Source organism: Buceros rhinoceros, unplaced genomic scaffold, assembly GCF_000710305.1.
Source record: "Buceros rhinoceros silvestris isolate BGI_N320 unplaced genomic scaffold, ASM71030v1 scaffold1152, whole genome shotgun sequence".
NCBI lineage: Eukaryota > Metazoa > Chordata > Aves > Bucerotiformes > Bucerotidae > Buceros > Buceros rhinoceros.
The window spans coordinates 51,493-71,057 of record NW_010400617.1 but is presented as its reverse complement, the minus strand read 5'-3'; the positions used below and the strand labels follow the sequence as shown (position 1 = coordinate 71,057).

Below are 19,565 nucleotides of genomic sequence, written 5' to 3'. Positions count from 1 at the left end.
CGCTCTTCCTCCTAATTAATACTTTGAGCATCCTCAGGAAGAGGAGGATGAGGAGATGTAGGGGAAAAAGCCCCATCAGGTTTGTTGCAAAAATAGTTACACACTTCACTATCGGCAAGGGTAGGATCAGTAAGGATCTTAATGCTAGCGGCTCAAGTACAGAAAGGTATAAAAATCGCAGCACCAGAGTATCAGGAATCACTGAGCTCTCCACTTACAGCAAGATCTACAATTACTATTGCAGCTGCTGCTGCTAACACTTATGTGTGCCTGTGGACCATCAGGAACTCATCCTCACAGCTGAAGAGCTAAAAACCCCCAGAGATGATTTTTAATGGTAGCTAAGGAAGCTAAGCTTACTGTTTAAGGCAACGAGTTAGTTAATGAGTAGTAGCAACATAACTCTTTTCAGTTTATCTGCCAAATTAATTTCAGTCCATCTCCTGCTATGCCAGGAGTCACCCATCTGAAATCAATGGAGTATCGACAGCATAAGATCAGTATCAAAAGAGAATTAGCATGTCTGAAACAACTTCTGCTCAGTTTGCTCATGTTCCAGCTCTGAACAATTTTTGATCTATATAAATGCAGATTAACTTTGAGCTTTTTTAACAATCTCCCATTCTAGCTAAAAGAATCAAATACAACTGAGCTGCAATTTCCTTCAAACATAATTTCTTTTCCAATATCTTTATTTTGACATTAGAGTGATGAAAAATCTCTTCAAGACAGTATTGCTGGAAGGCAAACTGTTTATCTATACACACACCACTTCCTCCCCTTCTTCTGTGAGCATGACAGGGCAGAACCCATCACCTGGCCCCCACTAAAACCAAGTCATTTTGGAAGATCCTTCTCCTTGTGCCTCACTGACACCTCCCTCCAGAAAGCTGCCCCTACCAGTCCGAGCGCCTGGGTCCTGCCACACTGATGTGAAGTGCTGGAAGACTGCAGATTTGACTAATACCACCAAAAATACGCACCAAGTAGCCTGCTGAGGATGCTTAGAAGAGTTTTCAGTGGAATATAATTTATTTTTCCCCAGGCGAAGTCGCAATTCCATAGCGGATTCTGCCCACGCCTCCTTTTACAACTCAGGTGGTTTTGCTCTAACCTTGCTTTTAAACATGTAGTTGAACTGTCTTCATATCTATCAGTCTGAGTATTTAGAGTCAGACAAAAGTCATTTTTTTCACGTTATAGAATATCTTGAGCTGGAAGGGACCCGTAAGGATCACTGAGTCCAACCCCTTGCTCCTTGAAGGACTCCCTAAAGCTAAACCATATGACCAAGAGCATCGTCCAAACGCCAACATGCATTTACATCAAATCATCCAGCGCCAGCCTGCTTGACTATAAACCAAACTGCAGCGTGCAGATTGCGCTGCCTGCTCTGGGACTACACAAAATAACTTCACTGAAAACACCACGTCTCATTTTTACGCCTACTACTTAACTATCAAAATATATGCACGTTAAACAATCCTTTCCCTTTTTATGTTTACATTCAATTTAATGGTACTGCTTATCTTCAACAGAAAGAAGTTTTTAATATTACTACCAAAGTTCAATGTTAAAAGAAGAAACTTAAAAAACCGTACCTCTAAGGTAGTACTTCAAGAAATATCCTCAGAAGGAAATCTTTGAGAATACTTCAGAATATTATTTTAGAATAAAATAAAAAGAAAAAACAGTTTGCTAACCATCCTGACCTTGCTGGCACAGTAAGTACCATCTTTTCCTTAATGTAAAAATATGTCTGATTTCTGGAATGACTCTTTATGTCAACTAATTCAGTGTCTTATGACACCAAATGCTTACTGTTCAACCAGACAGCTGTCATGGAGTTGAAGACAACATCTGAAACTGAATGCCTGTTTGCTGACAACCCTTTTGTTAGGACAAAATCACCCTCCCAATCCAGAAGTCAACTAGTATGGAAAGGGTTAATGTTATGTTAAATGAAGAAGCCTTTAAAAATAACAATTACACCTGACACTATAATAATTGCATTGCCCTAGTGTATAATCCCAGAAGAACACCGAGACCTTTTGCCAAAGGTGGTTTGAGTGTTAATATGAAACCAACACGTGCCCATTTTAATTACATATGTGCCTGCTGAGAACATATGATAGAGTCCAAAAAGCTAATTCACTGTCAGCACGACAGCAGAAGCTCATATTAAATCTTGCACACCAAGTAAGTTTTCCAGGTCACCAGTGAGCACACAAAAATAGGACACACTGCAAACGTGGCACTCAGCATGAAAGCAAAATGTGAACAAAACATGGCTAACCAGGGCTCCGCTGTGAGCCAGCAGGGGGTAGAAGAAACCTCAAAGAGTTCCTCCTTTCTCTTCCCAAGCAGCAGCATTGCTGTCCGTCTAACTCCAGCTCCACTCACACCAGGTTTGCGCTGACTTTCACCCTGTTGATGCTCTCCGGTGCTGCAGTAGTGCCGACGCTGATGTCTATAAACCTCATTAGTTAGTTGGGGACACACTTCACTTGCTCGTTTTCTTTAGCAATACATAACAGCAGTTCAAAGCAGATTTTGGGGTGGTTGTTTTTTTTCTTTCGATACCTAGCCTTACATTTTTTGCATTTTAAAGATGTAACAGAGTCATTTTGTGTTCTCTTCCCACGAGCCCCCAACAGGTTTCTGGCTCTGAAATCACATTAAGAGTCAGTTTATATACCTCTTAACCCAGGCCAGCATGCTAACATGCATTTTGATTTACTTTTAATTATGGACATACTCATGCATCTGTCAGTACTTTCTTAAGGAAGTGCCTGGAGTTTGAAGAGAAGACCCCAGAGTGACACACCCTGATAAGCGAGCCCTGGAAAAATGAGACATAAACACAATTTTGAAGGCAGCAGAGACCCGGCCAATACTAACTGCATCTTTACCTACCTTTTTGTTGCTTTACTGATGCATTATTAATTAATAACTATCGAGCCTTCCCAACAGAGCATTTTAAGTAACAGTTGAATTTCTTTATGGATGATTATGAATCATAAAAGGATGTCTACATGTTCAAAGCAATAAACAAGCCAGGTAGGGAGCCTGAACTGCTGGGGAAACTGCTCTTTGAAGCTTGAAGATTCAGGGAAGCTAAATTGCGTACACAATTTCCAGTATAGCTTAATCCAATTAATCTGGAACAACGTAAGATTTTCTGCATTTTGCATCAGCACAGGCAAATGCTGTTCAAAAGGAAGATGATGGCATTTCAGAAAAGCTGCAGGGTCAGTCAGGTTCACTCCTTTCTCCAAAGGAAGCTACACCAATTTCGACCAGCTAACAATTACCACCTTCGGTTCTCAACCAAGATAATGAAAATTGTCAAATCATAATTACTTCTACTCAAGATTTATGCAAATAATGAAATATATTTAAGAAGCTTTGAAATGTATTATTCAAAGATGATGCAAGGTTTTCAGGTTCAGCTTGAATTCTGGCCACACTCTGGAAGTTTGGAAGGTTTATTTAGGGCAGGTTTGTGCTATTGCAGCTGGATAGAAGTAAATTTGTAATGCTTGAAGATGAAAATTCATCCCAATTTTTCCCATCTCCACCTCAAAAAACCAAACAACCAACCCTCCTACTATCTGAAGAAAATCCCAGCATTAGTGTTCAACAATATTGCTGCCTTTAAGGCAGAAAGGAACTAGCACTTCCCGGTCACTCTTCACTAAATTTAGTTACCGTCTGCCTTCTAGATAAATAATCCAGGCCCTTACCATATAACAGTGGGTAGATGAGGAAAAAAAAGCAAATTATCTACACTATCTTCTCGACAACAAAATACAAAATTATTAATCTGTATTTAGCCAAAGTTTAGGCAAGCAAACGTGTAGAGCAGAGGACAAGCGCATCGAGGCTTCACAACACATGGGCTGTTTTGCCGGTCTTTTCCATGGGATCAGTGTTACCCACTAGCTCCGGGGGACAAACCCAAATGCCACCCTGTGGTTTTGTTTCCAGCTCTTCCAAGGCCACGTGTCTCTGTTCTACTACTGATCCACCACATACCTTCTATATCCTGAGCACGAATCAGTCAAAGGTAGGCTGAGTCATCTGGAGTAGACGCTTGATAGACCCTGGCAGACAAAGATTACTGTGGCCCTCCTCTCTGCCACCAGGAATGAGCCACCCACAGACCTCTGGAAAGCTTTGTCTGCCCCCTGAGGGCAGCCGCATGTGAATGTCAGTTCACCCTATTCTGCTCAGTCCTGGTGAAAAGTTTTACTCCTTTTTCAGAGCAAACAGAATTTGCTCTCAAATCCCCAAACTACTACTACTATGCTTCTTCTTCCTAGTATTTCTTTCTGTCTCCTAATCTTAATTCTTCCTATTTATGGCTCAGTCCTTTTACAGGGATCCATAGCAAATAGAAAGAATAATATCTTTCCATCTTTCAGATATTAAGATGGATCATTATTCCTCCTGATACGTTAGAAGATATTTATCAGTTTGAGTTATGAGGCCTTTCTGATTGTGAAGATTTAAACATCGATTTAATGCCAACTTAAAGACTCCTAAAAGTGTAGGAGATTGCATCAGATAAATAATTTAATAATAAAAGGTATATCAAGGCAGACATTACTGCAACCTTTCACCAATCAATCACCATTTTCCATGTTTATCCAATTTTCATCTCAAGGCTCTGTACATCAAATTGCCTAGACATACACTAGACAACTGAAATAACTTCATCATTGAATAAAACTGCGTAGCCATGAAAATTCTCTAATATCAAGATAGCTGACATTATGTTAAATATTGGCTTCAGCTGCGTAGGGTAATACATCCTCACCCAAATACCATCTTTCATGGATAGCTGATTCATAATGAAAAATTTGTCACTTTACCTTAGGAAATTTACTGTGGAAACTAATACAGCACCGGGCAGTCTTTGAAATATATGATAATTAGAACACAGTTCCCTTCCTAGCCACCGTGAAACAAAGGGAATCAATTTGTTCTGGTGCAAAAATACCAAGACATGCTAATTGCAACCAGATCAAGAGAGAAAGTTCCTATCATGCTTTTCCCAGGTCTCCAGTGCAGAAGCCATCGATACACTGCACAACTGACACCGCTTACAGCAACCATCACACACAAGGTCCTCTACCAGGTTGAAGCGGCTGAGCCAAACAGCTAAAAATGGAGGGGAAACGTCACAGAAAACTTTTCTTCTCATTCCCCATTTGTACATTGCCACGTGCAAAACTGGAGAAGTGCCACCAGTGATGTGTTAATAAATTCCCGGAAGGTGCAGTAAGTCAGGCTGGACTGCTCTCTTCCCTGCCCTCATCGCCCCAGCAAAACACCAGGGGCTTTCAGGGATTCATCTATAGCTTTTAGTACTTAAATGAAGTGACTTCAGAGAAACTCTGTTACCATTTTCCTCCTTAAGGATACTTTTGTTCAGCAAAATCCTTTAGGGGTCTCAGAAGAAGCTGTTATTATTTTGTAACAAAATTATTTCCAAGTCTCTTGATAAACGCGATTTCAAATCCTCTTAAATACCGAACGCCCAGCATACCACCACACACCATTTTTCCTCTGCAAATCTCTGCAGCGGAGTTAAGTACCTGCTATCCTTAGTCTATACATGGCCTGAGTTGTCTGAAGTGTCCCAACAAACCTGCGACACACCAAGGAATGAAACTTCAGTTTCCACAGTACTGGTCTAGGTTTTACTTTCCAGACAGTGCTTTATGGTTGGCTTATGATCAGGTGTAATACAGCATATTCCAGCTGGCACTCTTCAGCTGGGAGCGGTGTAATAGACTTCAGAAAAGTATTCTTTCATTGTAGGGACAAGAGATTCTTTTTTTTACCCCTCCCTTCTTCTAAATGAGACTTCTGCTTGGATGGATTCTAGTAGCTCTCTCTGAGCTATTTCAATTTTCACTGGGACTCTCTAATATTACTCTTATTTCATTCCTAAATTTTTTCAGTCTGGAGAAGGCAAACATCAAGAAATACACAAAGTCTGTCAAATTATGCATACACATGGCCATAAATGATCAGGAGAAATTAAGAAGTGTGAACTTGTGTGTTTACTGCAGACTCTTCATTGTAAATGACGGATCCGAATCTAATGGGATTTCTCATTAAGAAGATCCAGCAGCGGACCATTCTGAATAGATTTCCTTTTTGCTGACTAGGTGAAGAATGCCAGATATGTCTGAAGCCTCCCTGTAGTATTCCTCAGGTGCCTGACAGACAGTGATTTTCTCACTTGCTTTTCAGCAATCTACTGGCAGAACACTTTCACAACCAAAACTGCCAGAAAACTATTCTTATTCCCAAAATACTGGGTGGACGTGCTTTGCTTTGGACCGTACAATTTCACTGACTGGTAAGAAAAGAATCCCCAGCCCTCAATACATCTTTTCTTTTATTGATCTTGGCTTCCTCCTGCAGGAACAAAATTGTCTGTTTCTGCCTTGGTGATCTTAAAGTTATGGACATAGAAGTGCATAGAGACAACTTAAGGTACACTGATAAAGGTTCCTGAATAAAGCTACTGAAATAAGGCATCATTTAAGAGAGGATATCAGTGCTACACATCACTTAAACCTCCGGCTGGCTTTGCTTTTAATACTTCACGAGGAGTCTGGGTTTATGCTCACCTCCTGGCAGAAAACAGTAGAATTATTTACAAAACCACATCAGCTCCATATAGTCTCCCTCTGCTGTGGCCTGGGAAATACTGTGTGCGTTATGTAGAAGTGTTACTCAGAATTAATCTCAGTAGTTCTGTTCACAATCTCCTCATTAGCCATTTGCTTACTCTGGCAAGGTGGGCAACTGAGTCAGGCTGTCCAGGTTTCCCTCCTGTAAGGGAATATATTCCTTACAAGGCTTTTGAATAAGCCACCAAAGAACGTGACTCTTTTTCAGCCAGAGAGAACAAATTTGATCCTCAAACCTGTTCAGCGACTTACAGATGTATCAGTGAAATCCTTCCAGAGCACCTACACCTATGTTCCACGCAAAAGAGAAAGTACAAATGGGTAAAACACAGATTGCAGTAAATTCCTCTTTTAAAAATCCCTTTTCCTCCCTATTATTCAGTAAATTGCCCAGAAGTAATCACGGCCCACAAATAGATGGAGAACATGGAAATGCATGGCTCTGTTTAGTCATGCTACTGTCAAGCTCCACAGTATTATGCAGCACAGTAACAGACCATGTACACAGAAGCTTTCAGACTAAAAGTAGCACGGTTTACAATACGGCACTGAGCGGTAGCATCCATTGGCTGGATGAAACCTTCATTTCCAATTAAAAACAGGTGAATAAGCAGGGAGACCGCTCACACTGCTGTTTACAGCCTTCACAAACAAAAGTGCATTCTCACTAGTGAAGTGTTTCTTTTACAACTTTTAATGAGCCATACAAACGAATCAAGATTTCAGTAAAACATGTCACCACTACCTTGGGCAAGAAAGCCTCCACAGAACAGAAGCAACCGCCTTGCAACAAAGAGAATGACAGAAGCAGCTATATGCTAGTTCATGGAGGGCTGCCTTGAACTACAGTGAACTTCGGCTGAGCAGTGAGGTTTCCAGTGAGGTTTGTAGAAAAAGATCTTTTCAACAGCCAGCTTTTTTTTGTGGTGCTCCCTGACAAGACCTACAACTGCAGCAGACTATTATGCTTGAAGGACAATCAGTCATTAAAGTAGGTGAATGCAAGCTGGAGGAATTAGCAAGAAAGTGGAAGATGCGCTGGGAGATGAGCTTCTTCAAGCTGATCCACACAAAGATGATGTGATATCTTCACAATATCATAAAGATGTCATGTTCAAGCTCACAAAGCTGGCCCTCAAACCATCAGCATGATAGAGGTCAGAAGGGTGTCCTCCTACAAGAATCTGCATTTGCCATGGTAGTGATTCCTCAGGGGATAATGGTGAGCAGTACTAAATGAAAGCTTTTGATTCATGAGGACACAGGCTCTTTCTTCCTCTGAACTCCTGGCATAACTCAAAGGCAGTATCCGCACTGCTGTTAATAAAACTGCGTGAAGCTGAAGTTCTCACTGAATTTCACTACCTATGGAGAACAACACGGTCCCTCCAAAACACAGCAAGCGTGTACATGCAGTAATGATGAACAGGAAACTTGAACTCGAGTCTGAACCAAGAATTTCTATGCTTACCAACAGGCTTAATATGTACCACCCACTGACAACCTAAATGTACCCACACTCCTCAGTCAAGACAAAGCACATCCTTACGAGGGCCTTTCTCCACAACTTTAAACACACAGAAGTGTTGTAGCAGCATAAGAGAAGGTGTTGAGGCAGGGGAATGCAGCCACTGGAGCATGGCCAATGCTCTCCTGGCAGCGCTGCCCATAGAAGACTGTGTTTTATCAGGAGAACAGCAATAGAAATCTTATTTTAGAAGGCAATAGGTGATTCAGTTCTGCAGAACAAATCCTATGAATTTCAGAATTACAAAGCATGTACAATCGCTATGCAAATTATTTTCAATAAACTGCAGAGTCTGAGTTAATAGCTGATGATTTTACTGCAGTATAGTCCCAGTTTTTGGCTTAAATCTACCACCGTTCTTGCAGTCACTTCCACTGAAAAGACAGCAAACACCAGAGATGATAGTGACGGTTCAGCTTCAGCAAGCTCTAGGAGAAATGACTGAAAAATTCTTTGGCCTCCCTGGAGGATGATGAAGAAAATAGAGAAAGAAAATTATGGAATATTGTCATGGACCTTTCCGTAGGGCCAGGACTTCAAACCCAGTATCTTTTTTTATGGTAAAACTGTAGAGACTTCAGAGTTTAATGTGCATTTAAGTAAGCCTGATGGTGACAGCAGTAGATACGGGGAGCTGAAGAACTCTGTTTTTCCTTACAAAGGTGCCAATCAAGAATAACTTCTTTGACAAAACTAGATGACAAATCAGTGACACATCATGGATACAAAAATAGTGTAAGCAGGGAATCAGGGCTATTCACTTCTAGGCTCTCAAACTATCAAAAAGTTGAGCATTTATTTGGAAGACTAAACATACACTGAGCAATTTCACAATCTTTTCCAAGGTTAGTCAGCTACAGATTCTTGTCATTCACTTTTTCTATAGAAGTTATGATTACCCAGGGAGAAAAAAAGACTGGTGTTTTAAAACTACCTCTATATAAAAGATGTTTGCAAGAGAAACAACTACATTAGTTTGGAATCTTAAAAATGGCATTAATGTCCTGTAAGATCGGCTTCATGCCTAGACTGTTTGTATTTTAATTCAGAGTAGATCCTTTTAACAACTCTCACTCATTTCCAAGGGAAGACATTGCAAAACAGCCACTGGTCTCATAAAGCCCAGCGACTCCTGATGTACATCAAATATTCCCTTTCAAGAACTCGCCTGAAAAGGGGTGTGTTCCCTTGAACTATATACCTAATCCTGTAGCAAACTCTGTAAATAGTTAACGCATCTGTTTCAAGAAGCCGCAAAAGAGGAAAGTCCTTTGCCCCAGCTCAGGAGGAGGCAATTAAATGTCAAGACTTTTCCCCCCTATATTTTAAAAGTAATAGAGTCAATGCCACTGACTTCAAACTAAACCATGGCAGCCTCGACTTGCAGCCAGTGGGGACTTCTAGGACATGACACTTCCCCATTCTCAGAATAAGAGTTCACAATAATCTCACAATAATAGTTGTAGATTCCTGTGAAAACACTGCGTGACTTTGCTAAGGAACGGTACTTAGAGAAGGGCAATGGTTAGAAAGGGAGAGCTAAATTTCTAGCGAGTCAGCCCCAGCAATCTCCTTGTATCCTTGGTGATATTTTAGGCCCAAACCAAAAAAGTAAATAAATCTGAGAGTTGCTGTTGCCTGCTTACAACTAGTACGTAACAACGACACCAACACAGTTTTGTGGTTGCAAAGCCAGATCAGGAAAGAGCATAACACTGAGGCTGCTTGTGCAACCTGAACTCCAGTTCTGTACTACTGTGCAGTTACATCACCAGCTGCTTGCTTAGCACTGAATGAAAGTAAGAGAATTAGATGCCATGTTTTCTCTTGAAGGTCTATCTACTCAAATCACTGTAATGAGTCCACTCCAGAGATCCAAAACTTATTTTATACAAAAAAAAAAACCCCACGACTGCCAGTATAGCTCAAGTTTTCCTACTACAGTAGGAGGTTGGGTTTTGTGGTTTTGTTTTGGGGTTTCATGGGTTTGTTTGGATTTTCTTTTTTCTTTTCTTTTTTTCCCCCCCACCCTTGTTCACTCCCCCCCCACTCATACCATTGTACCAATGATTTCCTCTGGCCATAGTTGTATTTGACAGTCCCACACACACACTTTGTCCGCACGTTGCAGGATCACTGGAAGTGTTAGTACTTCAGTACTTGTCTTTCATCTCTGTACATACACAGGAATCTTTCTCAAAGGATTCACTGACTTTCTGCTACCCTTGTGCTCTCTTCCCAGGAGGTTTGCAGCGAGGACATACTTAGCCATTATCCCTCCCACGCTTGCTCACGGTCCCCTGGTAATGCTCCATAAAATAATACCATTTTCCAAAATAGAGGCTTGGTGAGAACTAGGGCTGCCAACCATAAATTTTCCAGCCCTTCTGCCCTCCATTCCTTGTGTCATGCATTGCTCTCAGCATTTCCTTAAGATGTCATTTGACAAGATGTTTTTCTGCAGGTCTGCTGCCCTGGCTGTCAGGGACCAGCTCTGCAGCTGCCAGATCCACAGGTGACCAGACAGGCCTAACATGGAAAAACATGACCGGACAATAGCATTACGTGGGAAAAAACAGAGGAACGCTGGACTGATTTCATCCTCCCAGTTCTAAACTTGCAGATCACCCAGACAGGAATCATCTGTATTTAAATAAAAGGATTGACTGGCACAGACATCCAAGAAACTTTCCCCCTCACTGAATTTCTTCTAAAACCAAAGCTGAAACTACATGCGACAGCGCTGACAGAACTAACCTGTTCTTATAACAGCCTTATTGTTGTGAGAAGAATCCCTCAGCTCTGAACGCCACAAGCTCACCCATCCCTGAGAAACACCAATCTCCTGTGACTACACTACAGCTGTCCACAGAGATGCTGGGAGGTGGTAAAACAACATCACCCTGGTTTGGGATGCCACAAGGACATTTCTAGCAATTCCAGCTCCCTTACAAGGTGTATGCAGATTTTCCTTCTGTGAAGAAACTTGTCCAGTTTCTGACCTGCTGGCCAGATTCAGTTTCTGAGGATAACTCATTCAGTTGGCCCTTGACCTGGGAACAACTCAGCTGTGAGCAGGGGGGAGCACTTCTTTTTGCACCTCTTACATCAAAGCTGCCTCAGGACTCCCTTCAAATGACCAGAGCGCAGCGGTAACCCAACAGCAACGCTGGCAGCCCGACTGTGGGACACCTGCCTGCACATCCAGCCTGGTGACAGGGGCTTATGTGCATTCTGGGTCCTGGCATTTACATGTATTAGTGTCACGTAAATTATATACTCCAGTCCTCATGCATACAACAGGCATCTTTCTCCAGCCAAAACAATGACGTACCTTCGTTGCTTCTATCTAATTTTAACTACCCAAACTTGCACGTGTGGCCACAATAAAAGCTAATCCGAGAATCACTGGCAACATATATTCTTCCTGAGATCTCATTTTGCCCTTTACAGTGTCACAGCTTCACTGATTTTGTAAGAGTTGGTTCTGCTTTACACATGTAAGGGGAGCGGAGAAACACACCACTTACTTCATAAACTCATTTCACCTAAACTGCAAGTACTGAATCTTGAAACAGCCCTTTATAATGAAAGTAGTGCTGGAAATATGGTTTCCAGAACAGCACACGATTTCTTTACGTGGTGTAATTACATCTGAGCATTCTGCACACCAGCATACGGCTTAAATGCTATTAATTGTAAGCAGTTTTGTTCCACAGGATGCTGTTCACTGATAACTACTCAATTAGGGTTATTTTGCAATTAGTCTACTCACAGCAAATTTATTGCAACTGGAGTCATCTGTGGTGCAGCAAATTAAAACGCTGTCTGGGCTGCACGTGCAGTGGCTCTTACATGCTCCTTAAACCATGTATAGCTCACCACAGTAATTCAGTCACGCTAACTGATTAAACATACAGAAAAGCAGCAGCAGCCAATGTCATCGGAAATCCTGAAACCAGGAGAAAAAGACAAATTTAGGGTTCTGTAATCTTTAGATCAAACCCAGCGAGTCCAAAAATACGTTGCCACAATGTGAAAGCTAAACAAAGCCATACATTTAGATGTCACTGTGTGCACGCACATGCATAGTGAGTGGGTGAAATGCTGGATTTGCTTAGTTACAGCTCCCATTCTTCCAAAATTATATAGAGGATGCTCTCCTTTCCATGCCTTGAAGAACTGCTCTGCTCCACTCCGTAAGTATTTGGCATCTTAGTGGCTTATCCTCTCCCTTCCTGCAAATCATACCTCTTTCTATTGAGTGCTTTGAAGCAGTCAGATAAAAACATCACAGACATGCAGATGGCTATTACCTGTGTGCATTATTCAGTAAACAGAGCTCCAGAAGCCCTATTCTCTCATTTTGAAAACCAAAAGAAGGCTGTACTTTCTAAAATTAAATGGACAATTCTCTTCTCAGCAGCCTGTAAGAAACTTACTTCAACGTGCCAGAGCAGCATCATCAATAAGGAACCAGGGAGAAAGCAGTCTAATCTTCAGAGAACTGTTTCAGAGCTCATGAATGATGTGGAATGAGGGTAGCTTGATTATTTTTCCTCTTTATTTATGAGCTGGATTTACCCCATAGGGATGAAGGTAGCAGAAAACCTGTTTGATTTATAAACTAAGAAAAGACAGCAGAAGAGCCAAGGGGAAATAAATCAGGCTCGCTTGAGGCTCTCTGCTTTCCTAGGGACTTCTCCTTTGCCAGAACTACATCCTAGAAAACGCCCCTCAATAAAACCTGTTACATACTTTTGGTCTATCTAGGGCCATAAATCTGGGTCAAGCATAAATCCAGTTGGGTAATGATGAAGATTAGGCCAGAGTCTCCCCCGGGGATTTGGCAGCCCAGAGAAGCTGGCCCAGGGAAGAATGGAGGCAGGAACCACTTGGCACTGTGCTTGCAACGACTCACGGACCTGGTGCCAATGACTAAGGAGGAACCGTGCCACGTATCTAGAAAACTTGCAAGGCAAGGGATTCAGAGCTACAAACTACTGCGATCCATGTGGGCGTGAAAAACAGAGAATATGGGGACTGAATCCAGGGGGTTAGAAGCTGGGTTTTCTTCACTGCAGAAGGAAGACTGCAAGCAGAAGTGACAACTTTAATATGTATGTGGAAACACGGAGTTGTGCAATTGTAGTTGCACTGCTGCCCAAACATCTGCGCAGCAGTCAGGGTCACAGTGGCCATTCTGAATCCCATGCCTGCCCTAGTTTATCTAGGTACAGACGGAAGCTTATTTTAGAGCCAATGAAATTTCTGCTTTTTCCCAGTACCTCTGCAAAAGGGGAGGGCTATGTATGATGACCGATATGGAAGGGAGGCAGCTGGTGCAGGTCCACCAACAGCTTTGCTGAGCAGAAGCAAGTCTGGCCCATCAGGGGAATGTACTGTAGACCAGCCTAGAGACGGCTCCAGCTAGAAAACAATCTGCTGCATTGTTCACAGGATGCTGATCTCCGTATCATGTCTCCTGAGAAGAAATGAACTCCCCAAAAGGATGTCTCTGTACCTTCTCCCAACCTGCACAGACTAGATTTGCACTTTCCTCATCTAACCGTGTGCTAAATTAATTTTGCGCTCTTACTTTTACTGACTGCACCTCCCCTCCAAACACACTTCTACACAAGTGAAGGGTGACTTGCTAGCTGCCTGTTGCCCTGATCTCAGACATGACTTTGGATAAGGCTGCACCTAAAGCCTGTGACACCAGTCCCTTGTTCCACAGCATCTGTGCCCTGCTTCCAGGAGCAGCTTGTTGGGAAATGCCAGCTCACATACTCTGCGAGTCAGGTAACTGGTTAAGTTGCCGTGTCCCATCTTGCTGCTTCAGCAGTGCTGTCTCTCTGCAAAGTCTTTAGAAGGACTGTAGCCCATGTCCTCTTGTTCTCATGGATATAATGCCGGCACGTCAAACAGTCAGTAAATATGATGCTCTTGGTTTTAACAACTCTCTCTTTTTATACACTGAAGATAATTATATACAACTGCTTTTGCCTGTTGCCTTTGGAAACAAGAAAATACCTAAAAGAAACAGCTTGTAAGATCCTGTTCCTGTTGATAACCACTCAAAGTGAACGTTATCACTTCACATTTATGACAATCCATCTGGATGGAGTCAATCATGATTGACAGCTACACTTAGCAACTTTGTGGTTTTGATCAGCTGAGACGGGATCCAAGAGGATTAAATGCTGGATGACATCTCAGTGGAAACCATGGCACTGGGAACATGCTTATGTGTTGGGATAATGGACGAATGTGCTGCTCCAATGCATAAATATTTATACTTCACAGTTCTGCTGAGAACAGACAGGAAATCTTTTTTCACACCAAAATGAACGGAATAGCACTCACACGCTGAATATAGAGACTCAGTCCCCAGATGTCCGACACCTGCTGACAGAATATAGCTTTTTTTGATGCATAAAGTGGCAAGACCTCTACTCAGACCTCCACCTAGGCCTCCTCCTACAACCGATCCTAAAATGGCGTGTCTTATATCTCCCAAAACTGACAGCCAGTGCTTCATAAACATTGTTTAACCAAGACTAACTCCTTTAAAGGACCTCTGGAGTTGATGAAGACACATTAGAGGGGGATGGAGCCAGTCTGTGAGTGACCAGCAGGAGTATTTATGTTCTGCAGTGGAGAGGAGAGAAACCACCCAATAGTGACGACTGCTTTGCGGTGGTGCAATAAACAGGTAAACTATCAGGGTTAGAGGATGTAACTGAATATTCCTAATGAAAGAAATTAAACATCTCCTAACCCTCACAACTCGCCATGTTTATGGTACCTTCTCAAAGCAAGACCTATTCTCCTGTCTGTCAAAGTCCCTCTGCACTTCCAGCTCGGACAAAGACATCAGCATAACCTTACGTGCACGGGCTGAAGTGACAATTACAGGATCAGGATGTTGGACTTCTGCATAAACAAGTGCTCCTGAGGATAATGCTGTTCCTTGATCAACACCTACTTTGATCAACTGATCAATGCTTTTTTATTTAAAGGGAAAAAAAGGCATTTTATTGTATGGGAAGCTTACAGCTAAAAGAATGGTGGCACATGAAACACTCTTCTTGAAAAGCAGGAAAAGGTCAGCTCACAACATGCAAACCAATGGCAAGCTGAGAAATACCTCATGTATCTGACTGCATGGGGAAACCAAAAGCAACAAATCAAAGCTTGGCTTAGGCTAGCAGAGGTAACCGACTCTACTTTTGCTGACTGAAGAACATTAAAAAATGAGAGCATTATGTTCTTTAATGAAGGACATTAAAGAAGTGAGCCACAAAATCGGATTTTTTTCCCCAAGCTTTTGGATTTTGTTTGTAATTATATTTCTGATAATTACCTGGGTTATCTAAATGCTTAGCAGTCCTGGTTATTAGTTAGGACTCCACTGTGCCAGAAAAATGGCAATATGGCCATAACAGCAATACCACTGGTTTAATGGTTAGCATAAGGCACCAAAACTCACTAAGGCTCTTCCCTGATCCTCAAAAAGCACACTCACGTACAGAATAACAAGACTTTGACTATGCTTCTCTGTGTCTGTAGATAAGGAACCAAAAGCAGCAGGAGTAGCAGCTGAATACCACATAGTGTAATAAAAATCTGGTGGAGATAAAGTGAAAAGAAATTCTATAGGAATCTACCAAGGACCTTGCGACACCATGTGACTCCCTGTTTAAAACATCCTCAGGCTCTCCCTCGTTTTCACAGACTAAGGACATTACACACTCCTGCAATAAAGCCAGTTTTTCATCAGAAGACCATTTCAATTACATAGAATCTTTCCCCCGAGATACCGCGCTATTTCTCCTTCACCATCTACCAACTTACCCTCCAATGTACAGAAACGCGTCACCTTCTCCGGCATCAGCTTCCCGTGCTTGTGCTGACAATACACCTCTGCGATCTCCTGCCGACACTGCTTAGATTTAGAGCGGGACATGGCTGAGATTGCCTCTTTGCCCGTTACCTCACACTTTGGTGGTTGGTCATATCTCAGTTCAGGGGAGCTGTTTCCACTTTTTTTTAATTGGTGTTGTCTGGGAGACATGTGAATCTCCTTCAGGTTGTTGCTGTTGCTGCTGTTTTTTCCAGGGTGATCAATGAATTGCACCACCTCATTGGAGTTCTTCCCCAGCAACAAGTTCTCCTTCACCTTCTCCTCTTCCAGTTTCTTTCTCAAGTGCTCCTTTTGCTTGCTAAGAGTTTTTTTCACCAGCTCAGACTGGTGGTTTTGCCTCTGAGTCCTGGGAGCAAAGTTACTGTTATCAATATTTTCAAAGTCCTTAGGGACTGAATTTTCGTTATTGCTGTCTGTTCGCATTTTCTCTTTCGGTCGGTGGGAAAAATAGCCATCCTATAAATGGGGAGAAAAATTATACTTGTCTTACTAAAAATAGTCACATGCCATGCATTACAAGCGTTTCTTAAATTAAAACATCAAGCAATTACAAACTAACATTCCGCAAAACCCCCCATCCTAGGGTTCGTAACAGAAAGATGGAGCTGAGAGAGACCCCTGAGCTGCCCAAATCAGTGCAGAGAACCACCCCCGGCACCCCCTTCATGACTGAGCCAGAGTCCAACCCCGTCTCAGAAGCAGCAGGGAGGCTTTACACAGGTTTGTGAGCAATTACTAACCATAGACTTCACCCTGACACCACACATTAAAAATCAATAGCAAAACACCACAGGTTTCAGTGAGTGAAAGCAGCTCCTTTGACACCTCCCCTCACTCCCTGTGTCAATGCCTGCAGTTTGGTACCCCAGGAAATGCTGCCCACCCCCTCCCACCCCCACCCCCCGCAGAAAGCACCACGCAACTTTATAGCTCCAGCTTTCTTCTCAGTTAAGTAACTTTGCTACAAACAAAACTATTCCTGATTTTAATTTTTTCTTTTTAGTTTCTACATAATAAAACTTTGGAGAAGTGTTTCCCCCAGGGTGCCTCGCAGCCTTGCTGCAGGTGGGAAGCTGTGGCAGCAACAAGCCCCCTGTGAGGAGAGCAGCTGCAGGCACTAAGGCTCCCTGGGAGGATGAGAGCCAGGCTCAGATGTCGGCTCTTAACCACCATGTTCCTCTTCTCCATCCTGGGTGTACTTTATAAATACAGACCATAATGTGGCAGCATTTAAAATATATCATGTAAAGGGAAAGGAATAGACCATGTAAAATATTTGTCTTATGCAGATTAACACTTTGCTTCATGGTTTCATCCCCATCTCCACCCATTACCACAGGAATTCATCCCAACCCATCAGCAGCAGTGCAAGTTTATCACACCAAAGAAAAAGAACGACTATCCTAGGGATCTTAGAGACAACAGAGAACATGGCAATCTGCTCTAGAAAAGGTAAAACAGATTAGAACAAAACCGAGAGGCACTTATATGAGTATATTACTACCAAATGGGAACCGGCCTGATAGCCGGGGTGGCTATCAGACCACAGAAACTAGTCCTCAGGCTAGTGGACAACACAATTTTTAGACCTGTGGAAAAGTAAATACCTGCATTTATTAAAGTGATCAACAGCAGATTAAGTCAATGGGAAATTCCACTGGCGAAAGACCTAGCAACTGAAAACCAGAGGCTGGTAAATGACATATCCACCAGTGATGACTGACAGGAGCCACTCTTAGCATCTATAAACCATGTTTTGTATTCGAAACATTTTACCAGCATTAGCTAATTGTTTCACACACCTCTTCTGTGAGGAACTGTTTCTCAGGTGGGCTTTGTAGAGGAAGAAGAGGGAGATAATGACTTATCCAAGGCCATGTAGGGAGACAGTACTACTTCGACCTGTGCAGCTCAGCAATGAGAAGTGTTTGTATAGTTAACTCATTCAAAGATGTGGTTCTGTGAGTGACTAAAGTGATATCTCCAGTTCAGGTAGCATTAGCTATCAGACACACAGATGTTTCTAAATAAAACAAAACAAAAAACCCAAACAAACACAAACCAGACCACAAATGTTTTTCAAACAAGGTATCTTCTAAAAAAAAAAAAAAACCACAATCTTTCTGATTTTTAAGAGTACACATGAAAAAAAAAAAACCCAAACAAACCCAAACCAGACCACAAATGGTTTTCAAAAAAGGTATCTTCTAAAAAAAAAAAAAAAACCACAATCTTTCTGATTTTTAAGAGTACACATGAATCAAATTCCTTTTTCTGTCTTTTTCTTTTAAGGAGAAAAAACAATAGCTTTTTTTTATAAAATCATAGAATCATTAAGGTTGAAAAAGACCCTTAAGATCATCAAGTCCAAACATAAACCTAACACTATCAAGTTAGGATCCATATGTGCCAGCAGGACTGACACGTTTGCAGTGCAGGGGAAACGAAGCTCAGCACTCTGAGCTTAAAACAGCAGCAGCTGCTGACAATAAATTGTGTTCATTTGTGAAGTTCAGGGGTACAAACAAAAGCATCACATCTGGTTTTCAGCTGGCTACAGGAGGATGGGTTTTATTTGCTCCTCAAAATTTAATTTTTATGGTGCTGGACTAATTACAGATTTTATTTACCATGGATGTCTAAGACATTCAAGCCAGGACAAAGTCAGTCTGGAGAAAGATGACCTTGAAACCGGGCATCCCTGGTTCTGACAGTACCATGGGACGTACATCAGCAGCTTTGCTGTTTCAAACACCGTGTTTTTCAGCTTTAGCTGTTCGTGAGTAGCACCTTCTTACCTCTCTTCATGCTTGCAAATCACATCAAATATACTGAAAAAACTGGAAGGTTATACCAGGACCAAATTAGAATCAGAGAGCCTATAAATATAGTCTGTATGAATCCACAGTCAAAGATGAAAGCCGTATTTTCACACCAACACCTGACACTGCTGTTTGTTGTTGTATAGACTTAATCTCATCCACAGAACACACAAACAAGTTATTAGGAAAAGCACCACTTTGGCCTTTGCAGGAGAGTAATTCTCTTCAGCATAGACACAGATCAGAAGAGGCTCTATCCGAAGCCAGCTCACTTGGGAGGTTACCCTAGAAAAATTATCCAATACTACAGGTCTCAAACACAACACATGCCACCCGAGAGCATGCATTTCAACTGTGCTTCCACTACGCTCCTGGCAAAACACGCCCTTTCTGTGTCATCCTACCCAGGCAGGCCCAGCGTGACACAGCCTCCCTACGGGTCTGACGGAGAAAACAGCGCACCCTTCAGCGGGAGGTCGTGTTCATAATGACCCACTCCCGCTCCTGACGCCAGTGGAAGCCATTCCACTCTCACAGAGAAGCACAGCATCAGGTCAAGTATTTTTCCCTAC

The 19,565-nt window shown here is 42.2% G+C and overlaps 1 protein-coding gene across 1 annotated transcript in view; it reads right to left on the bottom strand.

Moving 5' to 3' along the window:
• XYLT1 (xylosyltransferase I) overlaps positions 1 to 16,627 on the bottom strand; it is a gene marked incomplete at its 5' end in the record, with an annotated part of 88,868 nt that extends 72,241 nt beyond the window's left edge. Inside the window, one exon of the mRNA XM_010131943.1 lies at positions 16,102 to 16,627. Within this exon, the coding sequence (XP_010130245.1) occupies positions 16,102 to 16,627 (526 nt within the window). The remainder of the gene's footprint in view (positions 1 to 16,101) is intronic.
• Between the last annotated feature and the right edge of the window lie 2,938 nt (positions 16,628 to 19,565).